The 23,323-nt window shown below is 35.6% G+C and overlaps 1 protein-coding gene across 2 annotated transcripts in view; it reads right to left on the minus strand.

Moving 5' to 3' along the window:
• NCAM2 (neural cell adhesion molecule 2) overlaps window positions 1–23,323 on the minus strand; it is a 579,580-nt gene that overhangs the window by 163,445 nt on the left and 392,812 nt on the right. For both annotated transcript variants that reach the window (XM_055421878.2, XM_055421887.2), the window contains exons 7-8: window positions 20,490–20,650; window positions 17,859–18,004 (exon numbers count right to left, since the gene is read on the minus strand). In XM_055421878.2, coding sequence (XP_055277853.1) covers window positions 17,859–18,004; window positions 20,490–20,650 — 307 coding nt within the window. The remainder of the gene's footprint in view (window positions 1–17,858; window positions 18,005–20,489; window positions 20,651–23,323) is intronic.

Here is a 23,323-nt window from a genome sequence, read left to right on the forward strand (position 1 = left end):
TGGATACAACTGAAGCAACTTAACATGCACGCAAGCATACGACAAGTCAAAGTCCGTGCAACAAGCAGAAAGGATTATTTTAATTGGATCAATGCTTCTCTTAGGTAAAAAAGTAAAATTAGGTTTCCTAATTTGTGATAAAATTTAGAAAAGTGGATGTTATTAGTAACAAGCTTTCCAAAGAGCTTTTGTGGAGTCACATGATCAAAGCCAGACTGGAATATATTCAAGAGGTAATTCTAGGAAGAATTTAGAGAGAACAGGATTAAACAACCTTTTCAAGAGATTTTCTACGAATAGAGGCTCAGCTCAGATGAGATCTGGAAGCCAAATATGGTACTGGGTTGGCTACAAAGTTTGTTCAGGTTTTTCATAACATCATAAAGAAAAATTCAAAACAACTTTCTGGCCAATCCAATATCTATCTGTCTACATATATACACAGACTTAAAATATATACTCATGTATGAAGGGTGGGATTCCCTAGTAGCTCTGATGGTAGTGTCTGCCTGCAATGCAGGAGACTCGGGTTCGATCCCTGGGTCTGGAAGATCGCCTGGAGAAGGAATCAGCAACCCTCTCCTGGATTCTTGCCTGGAAAATCCCATGAATGGAGGAGCCTGGCAGGCTACAGTCAATGCGGTCACAAAGAGTCGGACACAACTGAGTGACTAACACTTTCACATGAAGGATATATCTATGGTTACCCACACTGTGCATTTCATACCCATGACTCATTTATTTTGGCACTGGAAGTTTGTAGCTCTTAATGTCCCTCATTTATTTATTCCCCACCCACCAAATCACCTGTTCATTGTCTATATCTTTAAGTCTGTCTCTGCTTTGTTATGTTTGCTCATTTGTATTGTTTTTTAGATTCCACATATAAGTGAAATAGTAGTTTTGTCTTTCTATGCCTGAATTACTTCTGTTAGCATAATGCCCTCGAGGACCATACATGTTGGCAAGAGTTCATTCTAATTTTATGACTGAAAAATATTTATATGTCACGTCTTCTTTATCCACGTATACACTGATGGACACTTAGAGTGCTTCTGTACCTTGGCTCTTGTAAATAAAGGTGCAATTAAGCTAGGGATGTATATATCTTTTTGAATTGTTATTTACATTTTCTCAACATCAAAGAGTCAGACACGATTAGCAACTAAACAACTTCTATTACATTTTCTGTGAATGAATACTCAGTAGTGGAATTGCTATATCATATCATACCTCATATAGTAGTTACATTTTTAGGTTTTTGAGGAGTCTACAGAGATTTCCATAGTGGATGCACCAATTTACATCCCCACCAACAGTGCACCAGGGCTCCCTTTTCCATACATCTTCGCCAGCACTTGATATTTGCTGTCTTTTTGATAACAGCCATTCTAAAAGGTGTGAGGTTATGTGTCACTATGGTTTTGATTTGGATCTCTCTGATGATTGGTGATGCTGAGCATCTTTTTATATGCCTATTCACCATCTGTATAGGAGTACGTCAAGGCTGTATATCGTAACCCTGCTTATTTAAATTTTACGTAGAATGTCAGGCAGGATGAATCACAAGCTAGAATCAAGACTGCTAGGGGAAATATCAACAACTTCAAATATGCAGATAAGACCACTCTAAAGGGAGAAAGTGAGGAGGAACTAAAGAGTCTCTTGATGAGGGTGAAAGTTCAGTTCAGTTCAGTCACTCAGTCGTGTCGGACTCTTTGCGACCCCATGAATCACAGCATGCCAGGCCTCCCTGTCCATTTCCAACTCCCGGAGTTCACTCAAACTCATGTCCATCGAGTCGGTGATGCCATCCAGCCATCTCATTCTCTGTCGACCCCGTCTCCTCCTAGCATCAGAGTCTTTTCCAGTGAGTCAACTCGTCGCATGACGAGCATCACTCCCAGCATCACTCCCAGCATCAGAGTCTTTTCCAGTGAGTCAACTCGTTGCATGAGGTGGCCAAAGTATTGCAGTTTCAGCTTTAGCATCAGTCCTTCCAATGAACACCAAGGATTGATCTCCTTTAGAATGGACTGGTTGGATCTCCTTGCAGTCCAAGGGACTCTCAAGAGTCTTCTCCAGCACCACAGTTCAAAAGCAACAATTATTCAGCGATCAGCTTTCTTCACAGTCCAACACTCACATCCATACATGACCATGGGAAAAACCATAGCCTTGACTAGACAGACCTTGGTTGGCAAAGTCATGTCTCTGCTTTTTAATGTGCTATCTAGGTTGGTCATAACTTAAAAAGAAGAGTGAAAAACCTAGCTTAAAACTCAACATTCAAAAAACTAAGATCATGGCATCCAGTCCCATTACTTCATGGTAAACAGGTGGGGAAAAATGGACACTGTGACAAATTTTTTTTTTGGGGGGGGTTTGAAAATCACTGTGGATGGTGACTGCAGCCATGAAATTAAAAGACATTTGCTCCTTGGAAGAAAAGCCATGACAAACATAGATGGCTTATTACAAAACAGTGATGCTACTTTGCCAACAAAAGTCTGTATAGTCAAAGCTAGGGTTTTTCCAGTAGTAATGTACGAATGCGAGAGGTGGACCATAAAGAAGGCTGAAATTAAAGAACAGATGCTTTCAAATTATGATGCTGGAGAAGACTCTTGAGAGTTCCTTGAACTGTGAGGAGATCAAATCAGCCAATCCTAAAGGAAATGAACCCTGAATATTCATTGGAGGACTGATGCTAAATCTGAAGCTCCAATCTTCTGGCCACTTGACAGTAAGAGCTAACTCATTGGAAAAGACTTTGATGCTGGGAAACAATGAAGGCAAAAGGAGAAAAGGGCAGCAGAGGATGACATGGTTGGGTAGCATCACCAACTCAATGGACATGAATTTGAGCAAACTCTGGGAGATGGTGAAGGACAGGGAAGCCTGGTGTGCTGCAGTCCATGGGATCGCAAAAAGTTGGACATGATTTCGTGACTGAACAATAACATGTTTTTTTCCAGCTGTAATGTACAAATGTGAAAGTTGGACCATATAGAAGGCCATGTACTGAAGAATTGAAGCTTTCTAATTGTGGTGCTGGAGAAGACTCTTTAGAATCCATTGGACTTCAAAGAGATCAAATCAGTCAATCAAAGGAAAGTAACCTTGAACATTCATTGGCAGTACTGATGCTGAAGCTGAATCTCCAATAATGTGGCCAGCTGCTGAGAAGAGCTGACTCATTGGAAAAGAGCCTGATGCTGGGAATGACTGAGGGCAGAAGGAGATGGCAGACAATGAGGCAGTTGGATAGCATCACCGACTCAAAGGACAGGGTGCTCAGAAGTTGATGCTGGCCCACTATAGGGTGGTGTTGGATTCAAGGGTGGCTGTATAACTTTGTAGTACCTTAGTATGGGTACAGATTATAACTAGATTTATTGTGGAGATAACAGAACTGCTGAGTTACAACACTGTACAACAGAAGCTCACATAGTATGAAAGGTCAATTATTAGTATATTTTAAAAATAAGCAAATTCACAGAAAAAGAGTTCATATTTAGATTTGTGGCTACCAGAGGCAGGGGTGGATTAAGGCAGTAAAAAGACACAAACTTCCAGTTATGAAGTAAACAAGTATTAAGAATGTAGGATACAACATGATAAATATAATTAATACTTCTATAAGTTATATATGCTTATATATAACTTATATATATAATAGACTCTTGAGAGTCCCTTGGACTGCAAGGAGATCCAACCAGTCCATTCTAAAGGAGATGAGTCCTGGGTGTTCACTGGAAGGACTGATGCTAAAGCTGAAACTCTAATACTTTGGCCACCTCATGTGAAGAGCTGACTCACTGGAAAAGACTCTGATGCTGGGAGGGACTGGGGGCAGGAGGAGAAGGGGAAGACAGAGAATGAGATGGCTGGATGGCATCACCGACTCGATGGACATGAGTTTGAGTGAACTCCGGGAGTTGATGATGGACAGGGAAGCCTGGCATGCTGTGATTCATGGGGTCGCAAAGAGTCGGACACGACGGAGCAACTGAACTGAACTGAAATTTATATTTAAATGAATATAGTATGAATATAGTTATATATATGTATATATATATATATATAGAGAGAGAGAGAGAGAGTGAGAGCGCATCACTAACTCAATGGACAAAATTTGAACAATTTCCAGGAGACAGTGGAGGATAGAGGAACCTGGCATGCTACAGTCTATGGGGTCACAAATAGCTGGACGCAATGACTGAACAACAAACAAATGTTATATGTGAACACCGAAAGAGAAGTTCCTATCAGTTCTCATTACAAGGAAACATTTTTTCTATTTCTTTAATTTTATTTATATCTGAGATATTGGATGTTCCCTAAACTTACTGTGATAATCACTTCATGATATACACAAGCCAAATAATTATGCTGTATATCTTTAAACTTATACAGTGTTTTATGGCAATTATGCCTCAATAAAACTGGAAGAAAAATAAAATTGGAAATACAGGGAAAAAGATATGCAAGAATATTTATATCCATTTTATGTAGAATATATATCATAAATATAATCTATGTATAAATTATATCATGTTATCTACATACTATATGCTATAATACATATGTGCGAGCTGCTCAGTCATGTCTAACTCTTTCAGAACCCATGGACTCTAACCAGTTGGGCTCCCCTGTCCATGGAATTCTCCAGCAAAGAATACAGGAGTGGGTAATCATTCCCTTCTCCAGATCTTCCCAACCAAGAGGCTGAATTTGGTCTCCCACTTTGTGGGCAAAGTCTTTACCATCTGAGCTACCAGAGAATAATATACATTAAAGTAACAATGAAATAGTTTTGAATGTTGATGGGAAAAATAAAGTGGTAAGTAAAAATATAACATCATGCACAAAAATAAATACAAAATGGATTAAAGATCTAAATGTAAGACCAGAAACTATAAAACTCCTAGAGGAGAACATAGGCAAAACACTCTCCGACATAAATCACAGCAGGATCCTCCATGACCCACCTCCCAGAATATTGGAAATAAAAGCAAAAATAAACAAATGGGACCTAATTAAAATTAAAAGCTTCTGCACAGCAAAGGAAACTATAAGCAAGGTGAAAAGACAGACTTCAGAATGGGAGAAAATAATAGCAAATGAAGCAACTGACAAAGGATTAATCTCAAAAATATACAAGCAACTCCTGCAGCTCAATTCCAGAAAAATAAACGACCCAGTCAAAAAATGGGCCAAAGAACTAAATAGAGATTTCTCCAAAAAAGACATAAAGATGGCTAACAAACACATGAAAAAATGTTCAACATTACTCATAATCAGAGAAATGAAAATCAAAACCACAATGAGGTACCATTTCACTCCAGTCAGAATGGCTGCTATCCAAAAGTCTACATGCAATAAATGCTGGAGAGGGTATGGAGAAAAGGGAACCCTCTTACACTGTTGGTGGGAATGCAAACTAGTATGCACTATGGAGAACAGTGTGGAGATTCCTCAAAAAACTGGAAATTGAACTGCCATACGACCCAGCAATTGCACTCCTGGGCATACACACAGAGGAAACCAGAATTGAAAGAGACACATGTACTCCAATGTTCATTGTAGCACGGTTTATAATAGCCAGGACATGGAAGCAACCTAGACGTCCATCTGCAGATGAATGGATAAGAAAGCTGTGGTACATTTACACAATGGAGTATTACTCAGCAATTAAAAAGAATACATTTGAATCAGTTCTAATGAGGTGGATGAAACTGGAGCCTATTATACAGAGTGAAGTAAGCCAGAAAGAAAAACACCAATACAGTATACTAACGCATATATATGGAATTTAGAAAAATGATAACAATAATCCTGTATATGAGAAAGCAAAAGAGACACAGATGTATAGAACAGTCTTTTGGACTCTGTGGGAGAGGGCGAGGGTGGGATGATTTGGGAGAATGGCATTGAAACATGTATATTTTCATATGTGAAATGAATCACCAGTCCAGGTTTGATGCATGATACAGGATGCTCAGGGCTGGTGTACTGGGATGAACCAGAGGGATAGGATGGATGAGGGGGGTTCCAGATGGGGAACATATGTACATCCGGGGCAGATTCATGTCAATGTATGGCAAAACCAATACAATAATGTAAATTAATTAGCCTCCAATTAAAATAAAAAAAATTTTTTTTAAAGTTGGGAAAAGATAAATTATTGTGCTAATATCTATGGTATGCCAGGAAGGCTGGAACTACTATCTACATAAAAAACTTGAATATTACATTCACGGTAACATAAAGGTTCACCTACACATGATGTACATGCAATAATAGGAACTGGTTACAGTTTTATTTTGATTATTTTTATTAGTAAGTGAGGAACCAGTTCAACAGCTGAGCTTTCTTAGGACAGAGGAGGTTTGTGAACTTGAGCGTGAAGGAAATATATATGGTAGTTGCCAAGAAAATATGGGCTGAGTACTGCAAAACAGAGAGAGCATGCATTAAGCTATGGGTCACAGTTTTAAAGGGAGATCATTCAGAATGACTCCAGCTAAGTTTTGCTGTCCTCCAACACGTGTGGTGTAGGCAGTGAGGTTACTTAAAGGATGACTGGTATTTTTCTGGGAATAGTTTTCAAAGCAAAAAAAGATTGAGTGTATATATGGTAATGATTATAACAGACAATGAAACTTAAGCTGGAGAATAAAAGAAGTGAATAGAGTGGGTGATTTGAGCCAGGGAAAAAATAACAGAATCCACAGATATTAAAATTACATCATTTCTATGTATTTGATAAACTATAAATATGATTTTTTAGAAGTAGAAACACTATCAAATATGAATTTAAAAAATATCAGGCATCCAAGAATGAAGAACTTGGAAAGTTGGATAAGAACTTCTATGGATTACGAAACAACAGCAATGACCGTGCTTTAAGATACAGATCATGACAATACATAATAGCCAAGGAAGAGTCTCCTAAGATGGATTTTCCCCTCAGTAAACACAACTACTTGATATATGACTGAACATAGTTATTACTGAAGATCTTTAATATATTTTATTTAAATTTATCTGTTAATCCATGAGTCAAAAGTAATGATGGGATTATAACTTTGCTAAAGTACTTTTCATTAATATGTATTCAATTTTACAAATTATCATGTAACTAGCATTTTTTATACATTTGTTTTTCCTTCATGCTTAAAATTGACAATACAATTTATCAAATATATTCTTTGCAAGTTCCTTACTAGAATGTTTACTGAAATATTTTCAGATATCTGTGTCTAATTGTCTACTTGTAAAGCAATTCATTCAAATACATTTCATTTTGTTCTTGAACTTACTGTCTTCCAATAAAATATTTCATAAATAAATCAAAGTTAGATTTACTAGGAAATTTGTTATTTTTGTTAAGTCTATGGATATTCACTGAAATCTACATATCTCTTTATTACTAGATTATTTTATATTTTCCTCAGTGGTAATAGATTCTTTCAAAAGATACAGTAAATAACACATGAAGTCTAAAACAGAATATGGAATTTACAAGAAAAGGTAGTGTTATTTTCTGTTATAAAGACAAAGAAAACTAACTTTCAGTTTGTAAATACTGTTTTTCCCAGAATAATCATGGTAAAATTTTCAACTAATATATTATCCTATGAAAAAGATAATAGTTTCTTTCCACTGGAAATACTTTTGTATATCTTAAAATAGTGATTCATTAATAAACACTTCAAAAAAGAGAAAAATATTTTACTTTTTGTTTCCTAGAATTTTCTCAAAAAAATTTTGTTTTAATTACATGTTGGACTTATGACTAGTCATCTTACATACTTTTTATTTGAGCTGTGAGCTGGAAAAGAAATTTCAGAAAGTTGTAAATGATTGAAAATCCACTTCTCAACAAGCTCAGAAGCATCCCAGGAAGATTTCCAATATGCCTAATTATATTCTACCATCTACATCAGATGAGGAAGAGAAGTAGCCATTTGCCTACTGCCCAGCAGGGATCTACAATACTGCTCTCAGAGCACTACAATGAAAAAATGCATTAGGATGATTTTTAAAATGTCACTCAAATATAAAATCCTTCAAAAAAGCCCATTATCTGTGGAAAGACAAAAAAAAATACAGACATTAAAATCTACAGGTGCCAGAAGTAAGCTCTTTAGCATTCTTCTCTACAATCATAAACTTTTCTTTTTCCAATGTAAAGACATTACCAAAGCAATCATAGCTTTTCTTATAATTGAGTTGTACGGATGAGCTACGTGGAAGGAAATTGCAAACACATTGCCTCATAGTTTAAGTTATTATAAAATAAAAAACTGAAGAATTAGTAAATATCTGAATTTAAAAAGGGATTAGCATGGAAATAAAAAGTGTATCTTAAAATATATGATTATCTACTGACTCAAGAGAAAGATGTACAGAATAGTGAAATGTTGACATTTGAAGGAGATTTACATTATCCATTAAGGAACTGAAAAACGAATCAACTTACCTAACGTCACAGAGTTGGTAAATGGCAAATCCAGAAACTGAAATAAAGAATCACTGTGGCAACTACCATAATTTCAATTAAATAAGTCATTTTATTTGAAATGGGGATACAATTCAAATATATTTGAAATTCATGTGCTATACAAACAAATTCTTTTTATATATCTTATTCTATTTATAGCTGCATTGGATATCTGCTGCTGCTGCTGCTGCTAAGTCACTTCAGTCGTGTCCGACTCTGTGCGACCCCATAGACGGAAGCCCACCAGGCTTCCCCGTCCCTGGGATTCTCCAGGCAAGAACACTGGAGTGGGTTGCCATTTCCTTCTCCAATGTGTGAAAGTGAAAAGTGAAAGTGAAGTCGCTCAGTCGTGTCCGACCCTTGGTGACCCCACGGACTGCAGCCTACCAGGCTTCTCCATCCATGGGATTTTCTAGGCAAGAGTACTGGAGTGGCTTGCCATTGCCTTCTCCGATTGGATATCTAGATCACATTAATTTCAGTGTTGGTGTGTATTTTCATGTGTGTGTATGGGGGGGTTGTGATGAAAGAAATATAGTAAGTTTAAAGGTAGAGGTTCTCCATAGGGTGCCCACACAAGAGCAATTTTGGGGAGTTTCAAAATAAGCTCTCTAAAAACTGTCAGAGAAGCTGTAAGAATACTTAGGAACTGGTGCAGTTCCTGGTCACAGCAAACACCCTCCTCCAAAACACAAGAGACTACTCTACACATGGACATCACCAGATGGTTAATACTGAATTCAGATTAATTATATTCTTTGCAGATGAAGATGGATAAGCTTTATACAGTCAGCAAAAACAAGACTGGGAGACTGTGGCTCAGATCATGAACTCCTTATTGAAAAATTCAGACTTAAATTGAAGAAAGTAGAGAAAACCACTAGGTCATTCTTGTATGACCTAACTCAAACCCCTTATGATTATACACTGGAAGTGACAAGTAGATTCAAGGGAGAAGATCTGACAGAGTGCCTGAAGAACTACAGATGGAGGTTCATGACATTGCAAGGAGGCGGTGATCAAAACAATCCCTAAGAAAAAGAAATGGAAAAAGGCAAAGTGGTTGTCTGAGGAGGCCTTGCAAATAGCTGAGAAAAGAAGAGAAGCAAAAGGCAAGGGAGAAAAGGAAAGATATACCCATCTGAATGCACAGATCCAAAGAATAGCAAGAAGAGAAAAGAAAGCCTTCCTCAGTGATCAATACAAAGAAATAGAGGAAAACAATAGAATGGCAAAGACTAGAGATCTCTTCAAGATAATTAGAGATACCAAGGGAACATTTTATGCAAATATGGGTATAATGAAGGACAGAAATTATATGGACCTAACAGGAGCAGAAGATATTAAGACAAGGTGGCAAGAATACCCACAAGAACTATACAACAAAGATTTTCATGACCCACATAACCACCATGGTGTGATCACTCACCTAGAGCCAGACATCCTGGAGTGTGAAGTCAAGCGAGGAAGCATCACTATGAACAAAGGTAGTGGAGGTGATGGAATTCCAGTTGAGCCATTTCAAATACTAAAAGATGATGCTGTGAATCTGCTGCACACAATATGCCAGCAATTTTGGAAACCTCAACAGTGGCCACAGGATTGGAAAAGGTCAGTTTTTATTCCAATCTCAAAGAGGTGAAAGTGAAGTCACTCAGTCATGTCCAACTCTTTGCCACCCCATGGACTGTAGCCTACCAAGCTCCACCATCCGTGGGATTTTCCAGGCAAGATTAGCGGAGTGGGTTGCCATTTCCTTCTTCAGAGGTTCTTCTCAACCCAGGGATTGAACCCAGGTCTCCTGCATCATAGGCAGACGCTTTTACCATCTAAGCCACTCAGTTCAGTTCAGTTCAGTCGCTCAGTCGTGACCGACTCTTTGTGACCCCATGAATCACAGCACGCCAGGCCTCCTGTCCATCATCAACTCCCGGAGTTCACCCAAACTCATGTCCATCGAGTCGGTGATGCCATCCAGCCATCTCATTCTCTGTCGTCCCTGTCTCCTCCCACCCAAATCCCTCCTAGCATCAGACTCTTTTCCAGTGAGTCAACTCGTCGTATGAGGTGGCCAAAGTATTGCAGTTTCATCTTTAGCATCAGTCCTTCCAGTGAACACCCAGGATTGATTTCCTCTAGAATGGACTGGTTGGATCTTTTGCAGTCCAAGGGACTCTCAAGAGTCTTCTCCAGCACCACAGTTCAAAAGCATCAATTCTTTGGCAATCAGCTTTCTTCACAGTCCAGCTCTCACATCCATACATGACCACGGGAAAAACCATAGCCTTGACTAGACGGACCTTGGTTGGCAAAGTAATGTCTCTGCTTTTTAATATCTAAGCCACTAGGGAAGTCCAAAGAAAGGCAATGCCAAAAAATGTTCAAACTACTGCAGAGATGCACTCATCTCACACAAAGTAATGCTCAAAATTCTACAAGCAAAGCTTCAACAGAACGTGAACTGAGAACTTCCAGATATTCCATCTGGTTTCAGAAAAGGCAGAGAAACCAGAGATCACATTGCCAACATCATTGGAACATTGAAAAAGCAAGAGAATTCCAGAAAAAAACATCTACTTCTGCTTCACTGGCTACGCTAAAGCCTTTGACTGTGTGGATCACAAAAAATTATAGAAGATTCTTAAAGAGATGGGAATACCAGACCACCTTACCTGCCTCCTGAGAAACCTGTATGCACGTTAAGAAGCAACAGTTAAAACCAGACATGGAACAATGGACTGGTTCCAAACTGGGAAAAGAGTACAACGACAAGGCTGTATATTGTCACAATGCTTATATGCAGAATACATCACGAGAAATGTCAGACTGGATGAAGCACAAGCTGGAATTAAGTTTGTTAGGAGAAATATCAATAACCACAGATGCATAGGATACCACCTTTATAGCAGAAAACAAAGTGGGACTAAAGAGCCTCTTGATGAAGGTGAAAGAGGAGAGTGGAAAAAGCTGACTTAAAATTCAATATTCAGAAAACAAAAAGGCATCCAATCCCATTACTTCATGGGAAAGAGATGGAGAAACAATGGAAACAGTGACAGACTTTATTTTCTTGGGCTCCAAAATCATTGCAGATGGTGACTGTAGCATGAAATTAAAAGACACTCGCTCCTTGGAAGAAAAGTCATGACAAATCTAGACAGCGTATTAAAAACTATAACATCACTTTGCTAAAAGTCCATAGAGTCAAAGCTATAATTTTTCTAGTAGTCACATGTGGATGTGAGAGTTGGACTATAAAGAAGGCTAAGTGCCAAAGAATTGATGCTTTATAACTGTGGGGTTGCAGAAGACTCTTGAAAGTCCCTTGGATTGCAAAGGAATCAAACCAGTCAACCCTAAAGGAAATCATTCCTGAATATTCATTGGAAGGACTGATGATGAAGCTGAAGCTCCAATACTTTGGATACCTGATGTGAAGAGCTGACTCATGAGAAAAGACCGGAATGCTGGCAAGATTGAAGGCAGGAAGAAAAGGGGATGACAGAGGACGATATGGTTGGATGGTATCACAGACTCAATGGACAGGAGTTTGAGCAAGCTTCGGGTGACGGTGAAGTATAGGGAAGCCTGGCATGCTGCAGTCCATGGGGCCACAAAGAGTCAGACATGACTGAACAACATGGTGCAGTTCAAATTCTGGAAGAGAGACTTAGACATTTTCCAGGGAGAAAGGCTCAGACCGGTACACATGTATACATCTCTTTATGTGATTCTGATGTACAACCTTGGCTCAGTACCTCTCACCCTTTCCCCCAGTTATTAACTCAAATTTTAATATCACAACAAGGCAGATTATCGGGGTAAAAATATTATTTAAGATATTCTTATATAATGTAGTATCAAATGACAGAATTTTCTTTTAGACATTGATAATCATACAAAGTGTGATACAGAAATTCATGGGAATGGAATTCTATCACTTGGAATTTAACTCATTTCAGACTTTATTTTTTTGGGCTCCAAAATCACTGCAGATGCTGATTGCAGCCATGAAATTAAAAGATGCTTGCTCCTTGGAAGGAAAGTTATGACCAACCTGGATAGTATATTAAAAAGCAGAGACATTACTTTGCCAACCAAGGTCCGTCTAGTCAAGGCAATGGTTTTTCCCGTGGTCATGTATGGATGTGAGAGTTGGACTGTGAAGAAGGCTGATCACCGAAGAATCGATGCTTTTGAACTGTGGTGTTGGAGAAGACTCTTGAGAGTCCCTTTTACTGCAAGGAGATCCAACCAGTCCATTCTAAAGGAGATCAATCCTGGATGTTCATTGGAGGGACTGATGCTAAAGCTGAAACTGCAATACTTTGGCCACCTCATGCGACGAGTTGACTCACTGGAAAAGACTCTGATGCTGGGAAAGGTTGGGGGCGGGAGGAGAAGGGGACGACGGAGAATGAGATGGCTGGATGGCATCACCGACTCTGTGGACATGAGTTTGAGTGTACTCCGGGAGTTGGTGATGGACAGGGAAGCCTGGCGTGCTGTGATTCATGGGGTCGCGGAGAGTCGGACACGACTGAGCGACTGAACTGAACTGAAATGATTATCTATAATCCCTGATTCTTGGAGAGTCTCTGCAATTTTGTAACTTACAGCAAGCAATATGTCTAGTTCAACTGGACATGGCTGTCTTTAAAATATTTGAACAACCATATCATGATTGTTTTTTCAGCTCTTTAGTAAAACATTTTTTCTGGTTTTATTTGTCCCTAGTTGTTGTTGTTGCTATTATCAATCTTAATATCAGGCACTAAGAATTGCCTATTAATTACACCATAGAATATATCTTCAGGATTTGGTAAAGAAGTATAAATAAAATTCCTTATAAAAATATTGGCACAAAAATTTTGCAAAGTATAATAACTTACAAACGTACATTAGAAATACTTATGAACTGTCTTTTATTATTAAAGATGATGCTATAAATATGTCAGCATATTTCAGTTTTTCATTTCACTGCAGGTTTTATAATAAAGTTCAGATATTTGAAACACTGCTCTCTTTCTTAAATTAGTAATTGTGGATTTGGCAGCCTCATTTTGTAGATTCTATTTAAAGAGATGAAAGAAGTTGAAAATCTTAAATTGTTTTCTATAATATAAAGGTGTTGCAAATTACACCGTTAACTTTTTTAAGTTTCTTTTTAAATCTTTATAAGCAGTTTCCATCAGCCTAAACAAATTTAAAGGAGGTATTCTGAAGATGATATACTTTCCAAAATGCACCAATGCAGAGTGGCCTGTCAGAAAAATAAGCTGAACTAAGTCTGTGATAGAACAGAAAAATATGCCAAAGCTATGTCTGGAGGCTGTAGAAGTCCACTTATATACTTAAAATTTCTATTTTGATATGAAATTTAACATTTCAAAATTGCATATTCATAAGTGAAACACTGCTATTTTTAAACATGCCTTGATTCCCTCTCCTGAACATTATGCACTATGAAGCAGAAAACATTTTTTTTACACTGCTGTATTCTTTGTGCATAGGATAGCACATGGAAACATAAAAGCCCTCAATAAAGGATGCTGATGTTTGTTAAATGAACTTGGGCAAATGGTACAGGAAACATTAGCAATGGAAATTTCTGTTACATTAAAGATTATTTTACTGTTTACATTTTATTAAATGCAATTTTCAAGAACTCATATTTGCTTTAGAATGAAAAAAGAAGGAAATACAAAAAGGCTAATGTAGCCTTCATATTTTATATATATAAAAAATTAAGAATTTTTAGTAGAGATTTTCATATAATGTGAAAAACTATCTCCATTATCCTTTGCCCTCCATTAAAAGTGGTTTATATAAATAAATCATTTAAAACCATTCTAGAAGTTTCCTTAGGTCCAAAGTTGTACCTACTCAAAAAATAAGATCCTAGAGCATAAAACAATAATGAGCACAATAGTAAAATTATTAATGTATTTATGCTAAGAATTTAATTTGTTATAAAATTTAAAACATTATTCAAGTAGTTGTATCAAAGAACTGTCTCTCTCTATGGTTTCTAGAAATCCCTTTTGTCTTGGTATTTTATTCTGCAAGAACATTTGAAGCCTGGTACAGATCACAGCGTCTCAATTCATGGAGAAAAATGCTTGCCACTTTTCTAAAATCAAAATAGAAACACTTTGGTACAACTATGACTTCTGCATATAAGTATAAAGATAACTGTTAAAGTGTACTTTTTATACTTTGTATTTTCTTTCTAATCTTAAATCTCAGTTTAAATACATCTATTTATTTGAAGGAATAGAAAGCAATCTGGACTTAAAAAACTGAAGTTAACAGTGAATCAGTAAGTAGGGTTGTTTTATTTGACATAGAAAAAAACACAGTTTTCAAATAAATGCAAAAGAACAGATAATCCTATTATTGTAATCACAAAGTTTGAGCTGATCTAAACTCAGGCTATGACCAGCATTTCATATTTTACTTCAGCAAAATAAAAATAAGTTATTTTTGAAGTTAAATCACTATTTTTTTTCCTAATTTAAAGCAAATTTAAATTTATTTTGGCCACATTGCAGGCATGTGAGATCTTAAATCCTGACCAGGGATCAAACTCACATACCCTGCATTGGAAGCCCAGAGTCTTAACTACCAGTCAGAGAAGTTCCACTATACTTTATTTATTGAGTTTATTGGCATCATATTGAAGGATCATTTTGAAACATATACATTATCATATATGAAATGAATCACCAGTCCAGGTTCGATGCATGAGACAGGATTTTCGGGGCTGGTGCACTGGGATGACCCAGAGGGATGATATGGGGAGGGAGGTGGGAGGGGGGTTCAAGATGGGGAACACATGTACACCTGGGGCAGATTCATGTGAGTGTATGGCGAAACCAATACAATATTGTAATTAGCCTCTAATTAAAATAAATAAATTTAAAAATAAAATAAAAAATAAATAAAAATCAACATTTAAAAACAATTATATAAAAAAAGACGACATTCCTACATTTACCATAATCTCAAGTCCATTTTACCAAAGAACCCTCTAACCCTAAGCCTCCCTCTACTTAAAATAAATAAATAAATAAATAAACGAGTTTTGCTACTAAGATTTGTGAACTTTCTACCTATTAATAATGTAGTGTATTTATTTACTGGAGTGAAGTGCTTGACCTCACAAATAGAAATATCTCCCCAAGGCAGGGATCAAACCCAGGTCTCCCGAATTGCAGGCAGATTCTTTACCAGCTGAGCCACAGGAAAGCCCAACAATACTGGAATGGATAGCCTATCCCTTCTCCAGCAGATCTTTCCAACCCAGGAATAGAACTGGGGACTCCTGCATTGCAGGCAGATTCTTTACCAACTGAGCTATAAGGGAAGCAAATTAAATGAGTTTTTGCTACTAAGATTTGTGAATTTTCTACCCATTAATTAACAGTGTAGCATATCTATTTACTGGAGGGAAGTGCTTGACCTCACAAACAGAAGAAAGGCAAATAGGGTTTGTTCTCAAAATTTTATAGCCAAACTTTGTATCATGTTAACTTGATGTAACTTTGAAATAAAAGAAGTGTTTTAAAACTATGGTGTGTGTACCAGTGAAGGTGTGCATGCTAAGTTTAGGGCTTGTTTTGAAACAAATTTTACTCTATAGTTTCATATTTACTTTGATGTGTATTTTAAAATGTAATATCTTTTTGCTTATAATTAAAATAAAAACCTAATTTATTTTAAAGAAAAAAAATAAGTGTATGACAGTCCAGGCAGCACACAAATATGGAAAAGAAATGAAATTGATGGTCAGATGATCGAAGTTTGAGAAATTCTGCTTTAAAACAGAATTCACGGCTATACATTTCAACTACTTCTTACTCAGTGTAGAGTGCGCTTAATTTCTAGAGGAGGCAGCAGAGGACATATCTGACTCAATGAACCTGAATTCAGGCAAACTCCGGGAGATGGCGGAGGACAGATCACAGATCAGGCTTGATCCCTTAGAGTAATCTGAGAATCTATCCTCATCTAGCATTGGAAGTAAGGCTCTGGTTACTTGATAAATTTTTAAGGCTAAAATAAGTGAATATAATGAGTCTCTCATTATTGGTATGTATATAAAAAAATATCTATTAAATGAAAAATGAAAGCTATGTTTGAGAAGAGATCTATCAGAAAATTTATAAAAAATAATGAAAGTATGAGTTAGGAATATGAAGGTATGATTAATAAAGGCTTACAAACATGATAATCAATGTTGAGTGATCTTCTCCAAAGAAATGTACTAAATTGACATCAGAACTAATCACAGTTTTTTATATCTAATTTTTGGACAATTTTTAAGTATGTTATGGAAATATAACTCCTTTCATATTTGACAATATACCATAGTAATACCTATGTTTATTTAAGAAAATATTAAAGCAAACTCTATACCATTTTTCTGGGTTGCCAGAAGAATGCGAATGTCATTCACATTTTTGAAATTTGATTTTCAACTTGCATATATAAAATAAGTATATCAAAATAGTATAACTATTGCCAAAAGAGATATACTATCTAAAAATTGACATCATGAGAAAAAAGTGAGTCAAAGAAAGGTGATGTATGGGAATACATTCTTTTCTAAAGATAAATAGTAAATGGCCAGGGAGAAGCCTGTTATGTCAATTTATTGAGTTAGCATGTTGTTAAAATTACAAGATGAGTTGGAAGAATAAAAAGCATATTTTGGATAAACTGACTTCACAATTTTCTGCTATCAATGTTGTTAAGTCAAAGGTACTTATATTTTGGAAATCACTTTCTTCTATGGCAATTGACTTAAATTAATGAAAGAGGTTTAAAGGAGGTTGCTCTTTAACACTGAGAAAGAAAAGAGATATGTAAGTATAATCTCATTATTTTCACACGTGTGAAAATGCCAATTCAATTAACATAAATAATATAAAAGCAGAAATCTACTGTCCTAATGCACAAAGAAAATATGAAAGAATTAAGTTAAATGACAGCCAGGATTTTGTGAATTTATTTTCATTTTCATAGTACAAGGTAGAGGAATTGAAATTGCAGTAAGGTAGTTTATGGATTCAGTGTATACCAAACGTTTGTATGTACAAAATCTTAACAATTTAAAATTTTGTATCTTAATGAGAAACATCTTTAATATTAAAATTTGACATTTTTCTCTTATGAATTTATTTTTAGGTTGAATGTGATAGCTGTCTTTTCAAAAAATAAATCATTCTTGCATTTCTAAAAGTTACTTGGTAAATTGGAGACTAATATGAGATTTAATTATATACTAAACACTGCAAATACAATGCTTTTGAAAAATCACTGTATATTAAATTGCTGTTACCTTATCACCTTCAGAAAAAGTCATGCCATCCACTGCTCTTTTCCAGGTGATTGCTGGAATAGGCTCCCCTTCTGCTTCACATATGAGTGTGACTTGACCATTCTCATATGTAGTCTCATTTTTAAGCTGTATTATGTGAGGCTGTACTGTAAAAAATATATACATTACTCAATCTGTATTAAAAGAAAATATTATTATTCATGGTGGGCATTTGAGTACACAATAGCATAGTATTAAATTATTAATGTTGCAGTGGTTATAGTGTCATGCTTGCTTTATAAGTGTGCCAGGAGAGTTGCAAATAATAGGAGAAATAACTTTTAAAATGTTCCTAGATTACGACTAGAAAAATAATTTGAAGTGGTTTAAGAAACCAATAGACAAAAAGAATTCTTTCCAAGATTTTGCCGATTAAAACTATTTAATTATTTTCCTCTTAAAGCTACAAAATTAAAATGTCCTCTTAAAACCACATGTGTACTATGTATGTGTGTCTGTGTATGACATTTGCTTTTGTAGTAATTATCTCTTAAACTTTAAAACCAATTTCACAAAAGGGGAGGGAAATAGTGACTGTACCCTGAATATATAGTAAGTATAGCTATGTACAATACTTAAAATACTTGACAAGGAAATATATATACATACTATTTCTCTTTATTATTACAGTTGATTTATTTTGCACCTAGATTGCCTTAATATTATTAGATATAATAGATAATTATTTCTTTATAGTTATGACAGCTGTAAAAGCAAACCATCATGTCTACTATTTTAAATTATATTAATAATAAAACATGTCCCTTAACAAATTTACATATTCCAAAGAGCTTTAAAATTTTAAACTCTGAATTGTCAGCATATCTTAAGGTTTTATTTGTTTGAACATAAAAGTGATAAAAGTCAGCACCTGTTACTTCAGAGCAAGTAACAGTTTTTTTTTAAATCATTAAATGTAATCAATTATTAAATATATGTACATTGTTCTTAATCTTAGAAATTTAAATTCTTGATATCAGAAACAGAACATATATAATTTTTTAAATTCAATGTTTATTCCATTGACTTTAATGGTTTTAGCTTTCCACTATATATATATGCACGATTTTGTATCAAACACAATATTAATCTGTTTATCGTTACTATGCAAAGTTATCACAATAGTCAAGTAGCATATCATTTTTCATTCATTATTTTCTATTTAAAAGGTAAAATATTAGAAACCTTTTGTCTTTGTTCTTACTCAGTGTCACTTAAGTTAAAAAAATTAACTAGGCAGTGTTTCATATGAGCTCATTGAGATCGATTAAGATTATCCTTTGAAATTATCCTAAAGTCTATCATTTCTAATTATTAATTTAGTTTATACTAAGTCATATTTAGCATTGTACATTTTAAAAAGAACATTTTCTTAAGTGGGAAATACTACTTGAATAAATTATATGCTTTCCATAATTTCTAATAATCTTGAGAATTATTAGAAATAATGTATTTACTCTTTGTTCTATGTGAACAATTTTCTCCTGGTTCATAGCTTTGCCAGTTTCTCATCATTAAAGTTATTTGTGTAATCACATCTAAGCATGACCCTTCTAAGCAACTTTGCAACATCATGATCTCCAAAATAATAGCCCTTTTTAGATTGATCTAGTTTCACATTCTTCTTAGAACATCTTATTATTCTAATTTTACTTTTATTTTAATATACTTTGGTATATTCTTTACTGTCTTACTTAACTAGAATATAGGCTTTATGAAAATTTCCCTAGTACAGGAAATATTTCTATTACAGCTACTAAAGGACCAACTGGCCAAGGGTGTGTCCACATGTGTACACCATTCATTTTTTGGTCTAAACAGTATTGCTGCATCTGTCAAATGCAAACACTGGTCCCTTCTACTCTTCAAAGTACTCCTTCCTTCCGGCCCCTTTCACTGTTGGGAAAGTGTTGTGATAACAACATTGCTAAAAATGGAGAAAGCACACTAAATATCAGTAATGCATATAATTCTTCATGTTTGCTTTTTAAAGAGAATAATCATATTCTAAATATCCACCACCAAAATCTTTTCCTCTTACAAATATAACAGAAGCTATATCAATAATTAAAAATAATTACACTGATTTTTGTACCTTCTATAAGTTCCTTAAAGAAAGGAATATGGCTCTAATGTGGAAGATATTTATATTGAATGTCCTTTTAATAAAATGAAAAGGGAATATTTAATCATGGTTACAGGTCAATGTTGCTAATTATAGCCTTTTGAATGAACTCTCAAAGTATATTAAAAGTAAAACTGAACCCAATGTGTGTCACTAAACATTTATGAAGAACAACCCACAGATATAATAGATTTCTTTATGTATAATTTTAATATTTTTTCTTCCAGCCTCTTCTGAGTTAATCAAATATTTTATAAAAATTTACACGTGTAATCTTATATAATTCTTAAATAAATCTATTTTGTAGCTGCAATTTTAAAATATATTTTAGAGATTTGAAAACTAAAACTTAGGTTTAGAAATTAATTTAATTATAAGTAGCTCATATAAGTGACAGAGACGTCCCCAATTTGACTCAGACCTTCCTCTAGACATTACAGTTTTAACTACTGTGCTATAATACTTACCAAAGACTTGGAGAAGCACCTGTTTTTCATCTTCTCCTGCTTTATTTGTGGCCTTGCAGACATAAGGGCCCCCATCACTATTGATTATGTTCCTGACAGTGAGTTCTGTATTGCTTCCTCTCAATGAGTACTTTTCATTTTCTTCAATGAACTTGCCATTCCTAAAGAAGAAAACAGAGTTTGATCTTAATAAATTTGAGTTCATTTCTCAGGAGCAGATCACACTTAGCATTTTGACCTATAATGGTCAATCACTTCATGGCTACTGTCATTGATACATAAAGCTATATTCCAATTAAACTTATACATTTATTAGCTCAAGAAAATTTAATGCACTAGTTCAGTTCAGTTCAGTTCAGTCGCTCAGTCGTGTCTGACTCTTTGCGACCCCATGAATCACAGCACGCCAGGCCTCCCTGTCCACCACCAACTCCCGGAGTTCACTCAAACTCATGTCCATCGAGTCGGTGATGCCATCCAGCCATCTCATTCTCTGTTGTCCCCTTCTCCTCCCACCCCCACTTATACATTTATTAGCTCAAGAAAATTTAATGCATAAGTAGTAACATTATACTTGAAAGTTGCTTTGACTTTAGAGGTAAGAATAACATATGAGTTGTGTTGAAATCTTGACACATATCTTAGGCAAAAAGCACTTTCTTTCATTTCATACTTGATTATTAGCAAAAATAAAAAGGCTTTATTTGGCGAGTCAACACTTATCTATAAAGTATATTTATTTACTAGGTTACAGGGATACAATAGACTTCACCAATGGTTCAGGGGTAAAGAATCCACCTTTGATGCAAGAGACGCAGGCTCGATCCCTGCATTGCGATGATCCCCAGGAGAAGGAAATGGCAACCAACTTTCACTCCACTGTTCTTGTCTGGGAAATCCAATGAACAGAGGAGGCTGGTGGGCTACAGTCCAAGGGGTCGCAAAGCAATCAGACACGACTTAGTGACTAACCAACAACAACAAGTATAAAAATTTAGGATCTCCCTTTAGGTGTTATTTCCTTGGTGACTTAGATGGTAAATAGTCTGCCTGCAATGCAGGAGACCTGGGCTCAATCCCTGAGTTGGTAAGATCCCTTGGAGAAGGAAAGGCTACCCACTCCAGTATTCTTGCCTGGAGAACCCCATGAATGGAGAAGCCTGGCAGGCCTACAGTCCATTGGGTCACAAAGAGTTGGGCATGACTAAGCAAATTCACTTCAGGGGTAGGGAGATTTACCTATTCATGTGAGTTTAAATTAAAAAGGAAATGTATAAAAGGATTATTAAAATTTTTCCTAGAAAGAAACAATATTTTTCTGATATTATAAATGATATTTTCAGTGAATTCTAGTTCTGCTTTCTAGAAAATACTGGATATATCTTAAAATAATCTTTATTTTCTGACTCAGTAACATCCATTTTTCCAGTTTTTATTGCCATATCTAAATATACCGTAAAATCTGCAAAAAATTCACAAGTGGTGTACACCATTGGGCAAATAAAAAGACAAATGTATATAGTGCTCTTCAATTTTATGTTTTTTAATAATTTCAGTAATCAAACATTTTCAAGTATGAATAATGACAAGATTTCAGCATTTTTGTCTAGAATTTTATGTACAGATAGGGCTTTCACCCCAATTCTTAATCTAGTAAATAAGGACGTATTCATTCGTATCATCACCAATTAGAAGTTTTAGCAATTTGTGGCTTAAGACTCACCTTCCTTCTCTTATTAACTTGGATAAATACAATTAGCCCACATATGTGCACTTTCCCTCCCATCCTCATTCACAGATGAGTGAACTAAATATTCAAGTATGATTTCTCCACCCCTCAATCCACAGATGAAAAGGCTTAGGTTGACACAGTATTATAAGCAGCAAGTTAACTAAATTCTAGTGTTTATTATGATACAGGGATTTTTCTGTACTTTATGTGAAATACTGTTCTAAAGGTTTGAACTATAGCAGATGAGTGGGACAAAGCCACTTATCTTGAAGAATTCATAATCTGACTGGCAATAATAGAGGGTAATTTAGATCCCTTTAGTGCATTTATTCATAACTTTGTGTGTATGCTGGGAGGAGTGAGGGACCTATTATAATAGAAGAAAAAGAAAAAGATGATGGCTGGAATACTCTGGGAATTTTCTTGGGGAAAAATCCATGATCCAGGCTTTGACATGAATGGGTAGGTCTTGAAGAATTTAAAGCAGTCAATTTGTAAAGATTAAGGTGCTCAGGGCAGGAGCACTGGGATGACCCTGAGGGATGGGATGGGGAGGGAGGTGGGAAGGTGGTTCAGGATGGGGAACACATGTACACCCATGGCCTCCAATTAAAATAAATAAATTGATTTTAAAAAAGCGATCATATTTCCTTAAAGAGTTCAGTTTAAAAATATCATTAAAGAATAATAATTCAGGTAATGGTTCTAATTGTGTCTCTCCCAATAAACCTATTATATAGAAAGTAGTCATTGATATCCATAGTGCGTTTCTGTAAAATGTCTATGTCTGGAAACAAACAAACTCCCAGTGGATTCTGAAAGATTATTTCATGGGCACATCCTCTGAAACTCTGACTGCTTCTCAAAATGCCATTTTTTTTAGGCAACAGAAAGCAGGGGTAAAGATTAGGGGCTAAATGGCAATGATAAAGAAAGGAGAATCATTCTACTTTCGACTGTAATGGAGTAACAAGAACCATAGTTACCCTCTCATTCCAAACAACATGAACACTTGACACAGAGGTTAAATAACATATTTCAAACTTGGTCAACAGGTAGAATATGACATTGACCTCAGACGACCACCAGAACTTACTACCTG

The sequence above is a fragment of the Moschus berezovskii genome, chromosome 1 (genome assembly GCF_049115385.1).
Source record: "Moschus berezovskii isolate FMDL1 chromosome 1, NW_MosBer_1.0, whole genome shotgun sequence".
In the NCBI taxonomy this organism is placed as follows: domain Eukaryota; kingdom Metazoa; phylum Chordata; class Mammalia; order Artiodactyla; family Moschidae; genus Moschus; species Moschus berezovskii.